This window comes from Nannobrachium achirus (genome assembly GCF_963921795.1).
Source record: "Nannobrachium achirus genome assembly, chromosome: 6".
Lineage (NCBI taxonomy): Eukaryota > Metazoa > Chordata > Actinopteri > Myctophiformes > Myctophidae > Nannobrachium > Nannobrachium achirus.
The window spans coordinates 34,102,094-34,115,464 of record NC_137815.1 but is presented as its reverse complement, the minus strand read 5'-3'; the positions used below and the strand labels follow the sequence as shown (position 1 = coordinate 34,115,464).

Sequence of the window (13,371 nt, the reverse complement as noted above, 5' to 3'; positions counted from 1 at the left end):
ACCGTCATGTTTCAAGGCTATCGTCGTCAGAGTTGGTTTCGTTCTTGGAAAATCATTCAAATCCAGAATCCACCAAAAATTGGGAGTTCATCTGAAATAATTAGAGCAACGTTTCCGCCCCAAAAGTGTATGAACCGTGGCCTTTATCAGTCCTTATCTCCCTATTTGTGTCCCGCCCTCCCAGAATCACCACCAAGCACGTCACGTGACCGAACCGAACCACCCCATTGTTCGTGACGCCATTTTTCAGGTCGACGGACGCCGGACGGAAAAGAGACACATTTTGTCCAAGCGTCTGTGTTAATTCGGTGTACTGTGAACTGCAACTAACAGGTAATTTACCTCGCATCTTTATTGCAATACACGTGAATATGTTTTATCGTAACGTAACGTGTGTTTTTGCAGCGTATATTTGTGTCGTTCAGCACGCATCATCAGGTTTTATGGAAAATGTAATCGTTTAGGCCACGAGTAGGCGACAGCCATTTTAGCTATTAGCGGGTTAGCTCTGGGAAGTGGCTAACGTTAACCCGCTAGCTAATAATGCTCAAAATAGACGACCTGCTGTCGTCAACAATGGCCATAGTTTTGATTAAATGCATAACATGCAATATTTGCTCTTTTTTATTTTTTGCAAAACTATGCAAATTGGGAAGAGGAAACGAATCTGTAATTGTCCTTTTTGTTGTTGTTTTCACCAAAGATCGATCTCGAAAGCAAGCAGGGCGGCGGGCCTGCAGCCATAACCGAGACGACTGAACAGATAGATTTAATTGACTTGTGATGCCAACCAATACAGGTACTTAAACAGATCGATTTCTAACCCTGGGTTCGTTTGTGATGTCATATAAGGCCTACAAAACTGATTATTGTATTGGGAGCTTCGAAATAAATGGGTGTGTGCATATGTATTAACCCGCCTGACAACACTGCTCGAATCCTTATGTTAACCCTTTTAAGACCTGAGACCCTTTATAAAAAAAGAAAAGAAAAGCATTGTAAATCAAATGGTTTTCTGAAAAACGTAGGATAAATCATTTCCTCGACATTATTTGAGCACCACTCAAAATATTTTGTTCCAGGCACCCCAAGAAAGAAAGATTTTAGTTAAAAATTTAAAAAATAAGCCTACCGGTATATTCAAAAATGTGCACATTTCGAGACATTTTAAAAAATAGCAGATTTACAAGCTCATATCGCAGCACTCGTGACATGCTATGAGCTTGAATATCTATTTTTGAATAGCTACATTTAAAAATGACTGTTAAAGTGGTTAAAATCTAACGTGACAGATGCATTTCATATATGGATAAATAGATACCTTTATTATCCCAAGGGGGAAAATCAGTTGCCCAGAGGCAGCACAGCAGTATAATGTTATTTACGAAGTTACAGAGAAGTAAGAAAAAGATAAAAGAAAAAGAACATTTCAGGTCTAAATGGGCGTAATATCTGGATATGGAATATACATGCTACAAAATGTTTATGATTATGGTCGGTTTTCTGAAAGGCGTCCTTGTCCTATTGAGTGTATTTTGTTTTTGTCATCGCTATAGACTCCGCCATGCACCGAGACTGCCCACTTGACTGCAAAGTCTATGTTGGGAACCTGGGGAATAATGGCAACAAGACAGATCTGGAGAGGGCCTTCGGTTACTATGGACCACTCCGGAGCGTTTGGGTCGCCAGGAATCCACCAGGTTTCGCGTTTGTAGAATTCGAAGACCCCAGAGATGCCACAGATGCTGTGAGAGAGCTTGATGGAAGGTGAGGCAGCAAATGCATTTTGCAACATTGCAATGTCCTGGGACGGGTTAAACAGGAAATGTATTTCTAGCCTAGTGGTTCTCAACCTGTTCTTCAGGACGCCAAGGGGCTGTCACCAGGACATAAGGACTTAAGATAAGGCATTTGTAATACCTAAAGAAAAGACACCATGACTGCATCAACAGTAATCAACAAACTGGACTAAAAAATAGACTATCTTCAAACTCAAAATGCCTCGCAGAGCGAGGCCTTGTGAGCTTGTAGATCTGCCATATTCACAATATTTACCCGTGGAAGCGAGTCAAAACTAAATCAATGTAATGCCTTCGATTCCAAGTGCTTATTGGGGTGTGGGAGGGGGCTCCCCACAGTCCCCAGTTAAAATATAATTATTTTGGGGGGTCGGGGCATGGAATGGTTGAGAACCACTGTTCTAGCTGACTAGCTGCTTCCTTTGTTGATCATTCTGTCTTCAATCGTGATTTTTTTTTTAGGACACTGTGTGGATGTCGTGTTCGCGTGGAGCTGTCCAATGGTGAAAAGCGCAGTCGCAACCGTGGTCCTCCGCCGTCATGGGGCAGACGTCCGCGAGATGATTACAGCAGCAGGCGCCGTAGTCCACCAGCTAGACGCAGGTAACAATCGGTTTTGTATGACAAAGTTGTTGAATAGAAGTCACTAATCTTTCTGCTCCATTTTCTAGTTACCCTACCCTTAGTTCCTCATTCCTGGTTATGCCCTGCAGTGTATCTTGTGGTAATTGCACATGTTTGCAGTCAAGACCTGCCTAGTGCTTGCCTTTTGTTTTTGTTTTCTTTTCTTTTTTTACTATGGTATTATACATTTGTGAGTGGTGATGCCTAAGGCATGCAGTTTTCATCTTCATTACCATTTCTGGTCATTATAAATACCAGGCAATAAAACACGCATTATTAGTGATTACAGTAACATTTGCTAATAATAATAATAATGGGCGCTGTATTTAATGTAAGTATTTATATCTTAAATCGGATTTAAATCTCTCGCAAGAACTTTTTTTTTTACTGTTTCTTCATGCGCCAGTGTATTTTCGTAGCGTACTCTTTTCCTGTGCACTCAGTTTTGAGGCTTGAGAAAAACGGGACTGGGATGTTCCTGTGTCGAATAAGTACTCTTTTGCATAAATGTGGGGGGAAATCGGTACCCTTTTGCATTTGCATAAATGTTGGGGAAATGAAAGTGCCAGTTGTGATTTTATTTATTTTATTTTATTTTTTTACTTTTTTAATTTGAGGTTGCATTTTATTTACCATCTATATTAATAAGAATGAAACCCGTTGCAGAGTCACCACCATGCCTCTTCTCACCACCCTCTGAGTCAATCAACTAGTCCTCTTTCAGCATCATGTGACCGCTCCACCAGCGTGCCCCAATCAGCTTGGCTGATGTCGTGTCACATGACCCCCAGGCATGGCCGGTCGTCAGGTTGCACCAGCCCTTTGGTTCCTGAGCATGCCGTTCTCAACCTCCTCCTCCTCCTCCTCAACCTTAACCCAAACGGCAGCGGCCCACCTCACATACCCGACCAATCAGCGTTTTACGTTCCAAAATGTCTACACTACAACCCACCAGCAGCAGCTAACCAATAAAAGCAGGAAAAAAGCCTCAGCCTCAGCCCCCATCCGCCAGCCAACTAATCACCAATGCAGCATCTGGCCAGTCCTATTCAGCCAATTCTGCCTACCCGGCCGACAGTCTGCCTCCCTTTCGTCATATCTAGCTTGTTGAAAACCAAAATACTAGTAAGTTTTTCCTGCTTCATACAGTACACTGCTGATTACAGTTTTGAAAGTGAAGAGACACCTGGTTTAAAAAAAACACACACATTTTAGTTGGGCAGAGTTTCTCCTCACTCATTACTGTAATTGATTGTTTCAAAGGGGAATGGCTCAAAATTCAATATCTAGAAACATCACATTTCCAGAGATGTGAATGATAGATACTCTTGTTGGTGTGTCTTGGGGCTCAGAGCAGATTTATGAAGTCACTGAGTCTAAACTCCTCCTCAACCTCCACATGAAAATCAAAAGTCCCATTCTTGTGCGCTCTGCGGTTGATAGCCTGTTTCTGAAGTTGTATGTAGTCTCAAATCCCAATATATTTTCATTGGTTTTGTTGCAATCCTCCATTTACACTTGTCATTCAAATATAATGGACCAGGTACATAAAGATGGTGGTGTGATTTTTGTTTTGTTTTGTTTCCCCCTCATGCCATCGCACAGTGCGACAACCCTCCCAACTGTATAGTGAGGAGGGTGGAGGTGTCATCATACTTAATAGGTGTGCATGGGCTCTTATTTTACCGTAGCCCAGTCTGCAGATGCCCAATAATTATTCAAAACTTATAGGAGCTATGGCAAAATTGTGGGTGTTCTCAAGTACAAAATTATGTCCTATTTTATTAGTTAGTCAATTTGGACAGAGGTCAAAGTGGAACAAATGTTGGGTGCGATGTGATGAGGCCAAAATGATGCCCATCTAAGCAACCACTATCCTTATGCACCTGATCTGTTTCTTATGAATTGTCTGTTTTATAGTTGACGGTGTTCTCTTGAGAAATATCCTCAAGACCTCTATTCCTACTTCTTGAGTTCCAGCAGAGCTAGAAAGCTGTGTGAATGGTGTTAGTGGGGGGAGGGGGCAGAGATAAGTGTCGAGTAATGTGAGGGTCAAACGTTGAACATTACAACCTTCTTTGTGTTTAACATTCTTGTCTTGTTCCCCCTCTCAGATCCCCACGCAGGAGGAGCTTCAGCCGCAGTCGAAGCAGGTATGTTAGCCCTTGACGTACCTCACAGACGGTGCTAAGCGCAGTAAATGTAGCTAATGACCATCTCGCATAAGAGGATTAGGTAGCTACATTACAATTGCTTGTTTTTTGTCTTTGGCAGCGTGCATAATTATTTCTCTACATTACATAATTTGAATGGTATCAATGGTCTGCACAAAATGGGCCCACTAAAAATCTTTGGTCTTTGTCATTTAAATTACAATTACCGGTCTTCAGGGAAATCTAACTTTTTCGATGTGTAATTCTTTCAACAACCAGTGTTGTCAGGTTAGCTACTCACCCGCGTCACGTTTACTGAGGTTAGGTTTAGGCTGAGAGGTTAACATTCACCCGCGTCGTCAGATTAGCTTTTCACCAGGTTAACATTCACCCGCACCGAAAGAATGGACCGCCGAACAGATGCTTTTTCGCAATATCGACATGCTCCCAGGTCTAACACGTCCCCTGTTGGTTGTCTTGCAGGTCGCTGTCCAGAGACAGGAGGAGGGAGAGATCCGTCTCCCGGGACAGGAATCACAAACCTTCAAGATCTTTCTCTCGATCAAGGAGGTATTGACAAATGTATCTCTTCATTTAAGATGTTTTTCAATAACGGTTTGTGGCATGTAAACAGATTGTAATTTGACATGGCAGCAAATCAAACCAATTACATTAGCTGGAGCTTATATATTGAGTTGCTCCAGGTCAGTGTTTCTTGAGTGGGGCTACTGTACATGTGGAAACTGCAGATGAGCATAAGTAAACATTTTCCTATTAAGTCAAATGAAATTAAACTTGACACTTCCATTTTGCTGTTTTTGTACATAACTTTGAATAACTGACATGTCATGGCTGCATGCCTTGGCCTGTCAGATTTATTTTTTTACACCATTATAACGTTCTTATTTTGATCATTATACTCAATTTCTGAATGTCAAGTCTCATATTGTAGTATAGCACTTATGACGACACTATGGCATATTAGGAGTGCAACTAGTACTAGTAGTTCTCAAATGTTTTATTTGTAACTTGTAAGTACCCCCTTAACTCTTAGAGCGTACAAGTGGACCCTTAGTGATCTATTTGGTTTGATACAGTTAAAGACCTATTATGGTCATTCAGGGCATGCAGGGATATCTCTTTATGCGTTTCTGGTAATATGGTACGCTCATTTGCATGTCCATGGCAAAAATAGAATTTTAAAAGATGCCCACCACAAACCATTATGGCGCTGCCGCTGACCTCTTATCATTCATAGCATCATGCTATCTGGGCGGTACTGAAGTAATACTTGTGTCGCAAATATATGACAATAACCCCAATGTTGGAAATAGCGTCACTAATCTGGATTTCTTTCTTCTCTACAGCCGCTCCAGGTCTAATGAGAGAAAGTAAGAGGATCCATGGCTGTCAAGTATGAAGGTGAAGCCGAAAGATGAATGAACGGTTGTAATGCATCGTGCCGTTTCATGTTAGGGAAACGAGGCCTTTTGGTCGCGTTTTTGTTAGATTGTTTTTTTCTTTTCTTTTTTTTATTTTTTCTTTTTTTTTAACAATCAGTTATTTTAGCTGTTTAGGCATTTTGTTTTGCTAATGTAATGCTATGTACCTTTATTCCTCTTAATTTGTAAATACAGTAAGTGGGTGTATGCCGGCGTCATGGTTGACCCAAATCTGTACAACTTTTGTGCTGAATAGTTGTCCCATGCAGCATTCCATTTCACATGTTTTTCTTTTTTCTTTTTTTTTCTTTTCTTTTTTTTCAGTGAATGTACCGTGTACTTTGGCATAGTGTAATAGTTCTCCATTGTCAATAATAAATACCAGCTGGATATTCATGTCAGGAAGGATGGAAATTGTGAAGAGGAGATTCCTCTTTTTGTTTGTTTTTTGTTTTCCTACTCCTTGGTAAAGGTTATTCAATTGGAATAAAGGCATCCAGATTGAAGTTATTCACTTTGTATTAATCAAATGTAATTATGACAACAAGTGTCTCCATTTTTGGGATTCCACTGGTTTTCTTTGGTATTTGTATTTGGTCTTTCAATTAAAATATTGGTTATAGAATTTCCAGCACTTGTTAATTTTATTTTTTACCCCACCAAAGAAAAAACATGCAGCCCAGGATTTGGTTTCTCCACAAGATGTCACTGTTATGGCATCTTTGTGATGCTGGTCTGTATCAAGAGTCAAAGAAGGGATCACCGGTGTTATGTCTGCTTATTTACTTGAATTTCTTTCGCTTGTTTATGGAGGTGAGGTTGCTTATTCTCACTAGTTGGCAACACTGACTAGTTACAAACCATGAAATGTGGCATATTCTGAAAGACTGCTAGCACAACAGCAGAATAATAAGTGTTAAAGTAGGGCATGGGATGTCTACAAAAAGGAACACTCAACTTATGTACTGTAGTTAACTCAGAATGCAATATTCTTGTCATCAGTACCTTGTTTGGCTGGAACATTAACCACCATATCAGTATAGTGCATATCAAACAACCTGTTGGGTCCTCCTGTTCTACTAATTCATAATTTTTCACTTGGGTCCTCTTAGATGAAGCCACAATTTCAGAGTAGCCATATGTTTTGTTGGCCCATAATGTGTAGTAGACCAACTCTCACTGCAAGCTCGTCAAATTTCTGCCTCCTCGCATCCTCCGCCATCTGTCCTCCACCATGGCGGTGATCTTTGTGACCTGATGAAATATGTGTATCTTGTGGACTTCACATAACTTACATGGAGGTCTTTAAATATGTGGCCTAAATACCCCTAGGTTGAACTCTGCTAATGAGCTAACTGAAATGATTTTTATGTTGGACACTTGACATTATGTGATGTCTATGATTGTCACATATCTTGGGCTGGCAGATCACCAATTTCACTGTAAGGGGCCTTTTCCACTGGCAAATAACCGGTTCCAGAACCAGTGCCGGTTCAACTTTCTTGGAACCTTGGTTCGTTCTTGTAAACCGGCTTGCGTTTCCACCAGATTGAACCAGAGGAACCAATAGTCGGGGATCCACTTGCCCAAAAGCTCAAGGAATAGGGTTGAACCTGTGATTTTCTGCCGCACTTTTTATTTCTGTTTTATCTATTAGTTTGGTCATTAAGGTCCACAGAATGAGAGGCCTGCTCTGCCGGAAACATCGCGAAAAAAAGTTATGGCCATTTGTATTCACTGTCCCATTGACTCCACTAGAAATATTTAAAAAAAAAAATTTGCCCAAGGAATGTTTTTCATGCAAAACAAATGCTTGCAATGGATTCAGAATGATGAAGAACCCCTAGTTTGACCCCTCACATGCTACTTAAAGCAGATTTATTTTCTTTTTAAAATATTTCTAGTGGAGCCAATGGGACAGTGAATATACAAATGGCCATAACTTTTTTTCGCGAAGTTTCCGGCAGAGCAGGCCTCTCATTCTGTGGACCTTAATGACCAAACTAATAGATAAAACAGAAATAAAAAGTGCGGCAGAACATCACAGGTCCTCTCCCATTATGAGGGACTGGATCCCCGGCTACAAGGATTTACCAACTTTTACGGTAAGAACCAGAACCGGTTCTTTGCCGGTGGAAAAGGCCCCTAACAGTGCCATGCTGGAGGACAGATGACGGAGGAAATGAGGAGGCAGAGATGAGTTTTAGAATTCAGCTCAATGAGTCGGCACTGAGGAATATCAAAATTCCCACGACCCACACACCTTTCCCCTTTTCTGTTGAACTGTTATGTATGTTAAGTTTCTTTTGGTTGATTGAATACTTGGAACAGTTTGCAAATAGACTATAGTACAGTGGTACGATAATACAAAGGTGCTAAAAGGATAAAACAAAAAGCCCCAAGGGCTTGTTTTCAATTATGGTCCTGTGTATTCAAGTCTTAAACATTTAAAGAAATACAATAAACACCAGTAGCAAAATGTATATGTACGGTACAGTTAACAGGGGTCATTTACTAGGACCAGTTACAAATTGCAGGTGCTCTTCTTTTATAGGAGTTTTTCAAGGAATGTAAAGGTTACTCGACACATGCATACACATTATGGCTATTGTCAAGTACTCTACCTACTAGTGGGACTAAATTCAAACATTTTCAGCTTGTGACATAACGTGCGTTGTCTCCACTGAATATTGTAGTGATCAGATATTCTATCTTCGGAATTGGATATTTCGATGGGACAATGTGGAGTGTAATTGTTACATAATCTACCCACACACCTCTTGCATGTTCAGTCACACCCTTCCAAACCTACTGCTTTGTTTTCACGATGTTGTGTAAACCGTGTACAGATCCACGTGAACCTGCGTGAAGGTCCCACTGTGACTGGTCTCAAATCCTGGCGCGCTTTGAGAAGCCCCTCCTCGGGTTTACACCATGGTTTACATATGAAAACACAATCAAGTGAATCATGGTGTCCTCGTGGCAACTTACAGATGTCACAAAAGATGAGCTCCCGGGAATCTCGAAACCCAACGTTATGTAATGGCTTTGTCCTATCTAGAATAACAATGTAACCTATATGGCATTCCCACCCATGAAATCCAGTCCCTGTACAGTAGGCCTACACTAAGTATAGTTACAGTTAGTTATGAAATAAGCATTAAGCATTTGTTTCTGTAAGCTAACTGTTAAACAAATTGCCTTTTCAGTTAGTGTTGCAGCAGCACTGTTGCTGCCTACAGTAGCCTTGGTGGTTTTTTATTTTATTTTATTTATTAGATTAATTTAGATTCTCCCATATTTTAGAGTTATGATGAATGCAGCCTAACATTCTCGTTTCCAGTGGAGGCCTTTTTCCATTATCTTAGACAATTTGGCAAATACATATACGGATCATCTGGAATCAGGTTCACTATCAGCTTCTACAGCAGGACCTACATTGGAGAAAAAATTAAGGGACCCATAAACATGTGTCTGCGACCCACACATGGGTCCTGACCCAGTCTTTGGGAACCAGTGGTGTAGAACAGTGTTTCTCAAATGGGGGTACGTGTACCCCTAGGGGTACGCGGAGGTACTGAAGGGGGTACTCAAGATGATGCCACCCAAAAAGAAAAATAGAATCATGATACTATTATTCATAGTTTAATAATTAACTACAATTGACTTATTGTAGAAGGAGAAACAACATTTACTGTTATGTTCAATGATGATACTTGGAGAGCCTGATACAAATGACATGGTACCAGGCAACTGGTATGTGTTTGAATGTTGTTTGAATGTAACTTATTGACATGAACACTGGACTGAAATGTTAAGGCCACAGTGTTGTGGCCAACTCTCACTCCCTTTTTATGTTTAGTGATGTTAAAATCTTGAAAGGAGGGTTATCATATACCGCTAGTATTGTACCGCTAGTATTGTTGGTTTTAATTGCGGTTGGGAAAATATTGTTGTCGGGTAAAGGGGGTACTTGGATTCAAGAATCAGCGAAAGGGGGTACTCAAGCCAAAAAAGATTGAGAACCACTGGTGTAGAAGGTCAAGTGATAAGGTTATCTTGTCCAGGCCCTGTCCATGTACCTGTAAATTACACATTACATAATCTACCGTATGTCATTTGACAATGATCCCCAGTCATTGAGAACTGGAACAACACAATCTTGCATTAGAAATTGCACATTATTCAAATGTTCATGACTGTAGTTCCAAACAAGGGGTTGTATGTAAGACACATAATGAATAAGACTGTAGCGTGCATGTGTAAAACTGCACTTTATAAATGTCCTTTTCTACTCCAGATTTGAACCGGGGACTGCCTGCCTGCCTGCCTGCTTACTTAACCTTCAGGTCAACATTTATGTCAAACCAAAAATTGGATCGACGTGTCAAAGGTCCTGTCCAACCTAAACACTGAATCGTGTTATATTGAACCATAGAGATTAGACAAAATAAATTTTTATTTACTGAAAGCTATAGATCTAGTGGAGAATATCCTTTAAGACTCCCATGTTGTGCTCAGCAAGTCACTGTATAACTATAACAGATCAGCTGAGCCATAGTTTTCATACATTGATTTATTTCATTAGCATTTTATTAACTCATATTTATGGAAGTGCTGAGAACTGGGCTGAAGGGCAGCTGTAATATCCTGACAGTTGATTGACCTGAGATAAACAAACCTGGTCCTGGCTACAACAGTGTGGACTGCATGAGCAGAAGAGATAGCCTGGGGCCAGCCTATATACTAATGCAGCTAACTAACTGCAGTATATATCCCCTCCTTGTTTTAACATGTGTGGGGAATCTGGGGATGATGTCTAGCTGCAGCTAGGCTGCAGAAGAGAGATATTATCAATTAGGGTTAACTTGGGTATCGTCTGCGATACTTTTAATGGTATCGATTGCATGACGTCGATACTATCGGGTATCGGTTCACGTAAAAACTAACGATACCTTGTTTCGATACTCTGGACCCCTGGCCGGTCGCATCTGTAACAGTTGGGCTACTGAGAGTTTAATGACTGCTTTAGTAGGCTACACTTGTTACTGTGGAAAATAGCCGACAATAGCCTATAATGTTTATTATTTGGATGATTATCCAACGTCTATACTCTCCGCTCCGCCACACTGTGTGATCATCATCATCACCTCTGCTCTACAAAATAAAAAGTAGCGAAAAGGGTATCGTATCGATTCCCAGGTATCGAAAAAGGTATCGTATCGATTCAAAGGTGAACGATATCCATCCCTATTACCAATTCATGAGTTTATAATCCCAGGAAGAAGAATGGTGTTTGGCTACCGCGATATATGACTCCAAATAAATATCAAGATTACGTCAAACTTTTGCCTCGATTGCGATTAATGAATGATCATAAAACAATTTGAGAATAGCATATCTACAAGCTCACAACACGTTGCGATACGACACATTGTGAGCAAGTAGATTGTCTGTTTTAGCTGTTTTTTGTATGCCACCCATCTTTGTAACGTTGAATCAGCGTGAGGTTGGCGGGAAAAAATTTGGGCGAGCGATCCGGTTACCGCCTACGGCAGTGGTTCCCAACATAGGGTCACAAAAGATGAGCTTGTGGGAATCACGGAAATGATGTATTGACACCCAACGTTATGTAAGGACTTTGTTGTCCTGTCTAGAAATGTAACCTATACAGCATTCCCACCCATGAAATCCGGTCTCTGTATCATATATGTATAGTTAGTAGTTACATATAGACTATAGTCATAATAATAAGCATTTCTTCTTGTAAGCTAACTTTTAAACAAATTGCCTTTTCAGTTTGTGTTGCAGCAACTCTGTTGCTCCTTAGGCTTGGTGGTTTTTGTTTTTATTTTATTTATACATTTCAGTTCGATACTCTATGAACCAGGGGCGTAGGGAGCGGTAGGCGAACGAGGCGACCGCCTACCAACTGAGAAATGATCTGGCAAAAAAAAAAAAAAAAAAATCTCCCAAAAAAAAAAAAAAAAAGTCTCTTATTTCCATTGTGTTAAGGCCTGACTGGGCAGTAGGCCTACAGTGTGGAGAGGACCATATGCCTATAGAATGTCGCTCAACCAGTTCCATTCATTGACTGGTAGGCGGCCTGGCCATTGAGAAAGTGTTTCTCAATGGCCCTTTTAGAGATGTAAATTTGGACTGCCGGGCTATTTAACTCAAGTCGCAACAACAGAGACAATAACACACTGAACAAAGTCCATTCTGCTTTCCTCCTACCTGTAGGATATCCTCTGTTCCAAATGAATAAAGTCCTTAATGTAGTAGGTAAACAGCTTCCAAACACAATAAGTGATCATTGTGTTGTTTAAATCCAGCACTGCTGGATTAAGAATTGATGTCTTGTTGTCTTTCCAGCTGTAGCATATTACAACTTGTTAAGCAAGCCTCTTCCATAAATGTAAGGCCCATTCCCACTGGGCCAGATAACAGATAAAAAATATATATATAATATCTACCACAGATAAAAGTACCTGTGGCAAATATCTGTGCATTTTTTTTATCTGTATCTACCATCCACTTTGAATGGAAAAATATCTAAAGAAAGAGATTTTTTTTTATCTGTTATCTGGCACAGTGGGAATGGGCCTTAAATAAAAAATAAAATGTATTTCATTAAAGGAGTAGTTCACTCTCCAAATTATCGATATTTTCAAGCTCAAGCCCCGCCGCATGTTGTTGTGAGCCATGTATTTTAAGGGACACATTATGTTTACTTTGAACTAATTTAGCTAGTGTTGTAATCACAAGTTGAAATAGGCCTATGTCACTATTTGGGAGCAATGTTTGCCTTGTTTGTAATGCTCCATACTGTGCTTTTTGAAAATAATATAGCCCTTACACTGAATATACTGGAATAGTGTTTTAATTATAATGTTAGACGGGGGGGGGGGGGGCTGGCATTTCGCCTACCAAAATGTAATTCCTGGCTACGCCCCTGCTATGAACCCAATATGTGTTCTAGTTATGAAGAATATAGCCTAACATTTGAGACATTATAACTTCAAAAGGGCCTGAAAAGTTTGGGAAACCTTGGGAAGCCAGCCTGGAATCAGATAGGAATCACTTCAAGAGGAAATGAAACGCTTCCTGGCAGGGCTTGGGAAGCAGCACCTTCCCCCGCACGCACACCCAGCCTCTGACTGTTGAGGAGGAATGTGCTCTGTGTGTGCAGCCTTGGTGCAGCCCCCAGCTGCAACCCACTAACAAGGCCAGAAAAGGAAGACATGCAAGTTCTCTGCCGGCAGTGTGACCCAGATACCATAAAGCTAGCCATACATGCTGCCACAAATGCCATGCCTATAAGTTTAAGGCACACTACAATACAACCTGATT

The 13,371-nt window shown here is 40.6% G+C and overlaps 1 protein-coding gene across 1 annotated transcript; it reads left to right on the top strand.

Moving 5' to 3' along the window:
- The first annotated feature begins 250 nt into the window (after nt 1-250).
- On the top strand, nt 251-6,652 carry srsf3b (serine and arginine rich splicing factor 3b). The gene is made up of 7 exons (XM_080728951.1): nt 251-333; nt 704-799; nt 1,557-1,767; nt 2,262-2,402; nt 4,538-4,576; nt 5,060-5,146; nt 5,944-6,652. Exons 2-7 carry the CDS (start codon nt 784-786, stop codon nt 5,969-5,971), a joined length of 522 nt encoding a protein of 173 aa, XP_080585077.1. The 5' UTR covers nt 251-333; nt 704-783; the 3' UTR covers nt 5,972-6,652.
- The last annotated feature ends 6,719 nt before the right edge of the window (nt 6,653-13,371 follow it).

What these genes read in the sequence shown, in the direction of transcription:
- srsf3b (XM_080728951.1), top strand. An exon ending in GTGAGAGAGCTTGATGGAAG is followed by an intron (nt 1,768 to 2,261) that starts GTGAGGCAGCAA and finishes TTTTTTTTTTAG; the next exon opens with GACACTGTGTGGATGTCGTG. An exon ending in AGTCCACCAGCTAGACGCAG is followed by an intron (nt 2,403 to 4,537) that starts GTAACAATCGGT and finishes TCCCCCTCTCAG; the next exon opens with ATCCCCACGCAGGAGGAGCT.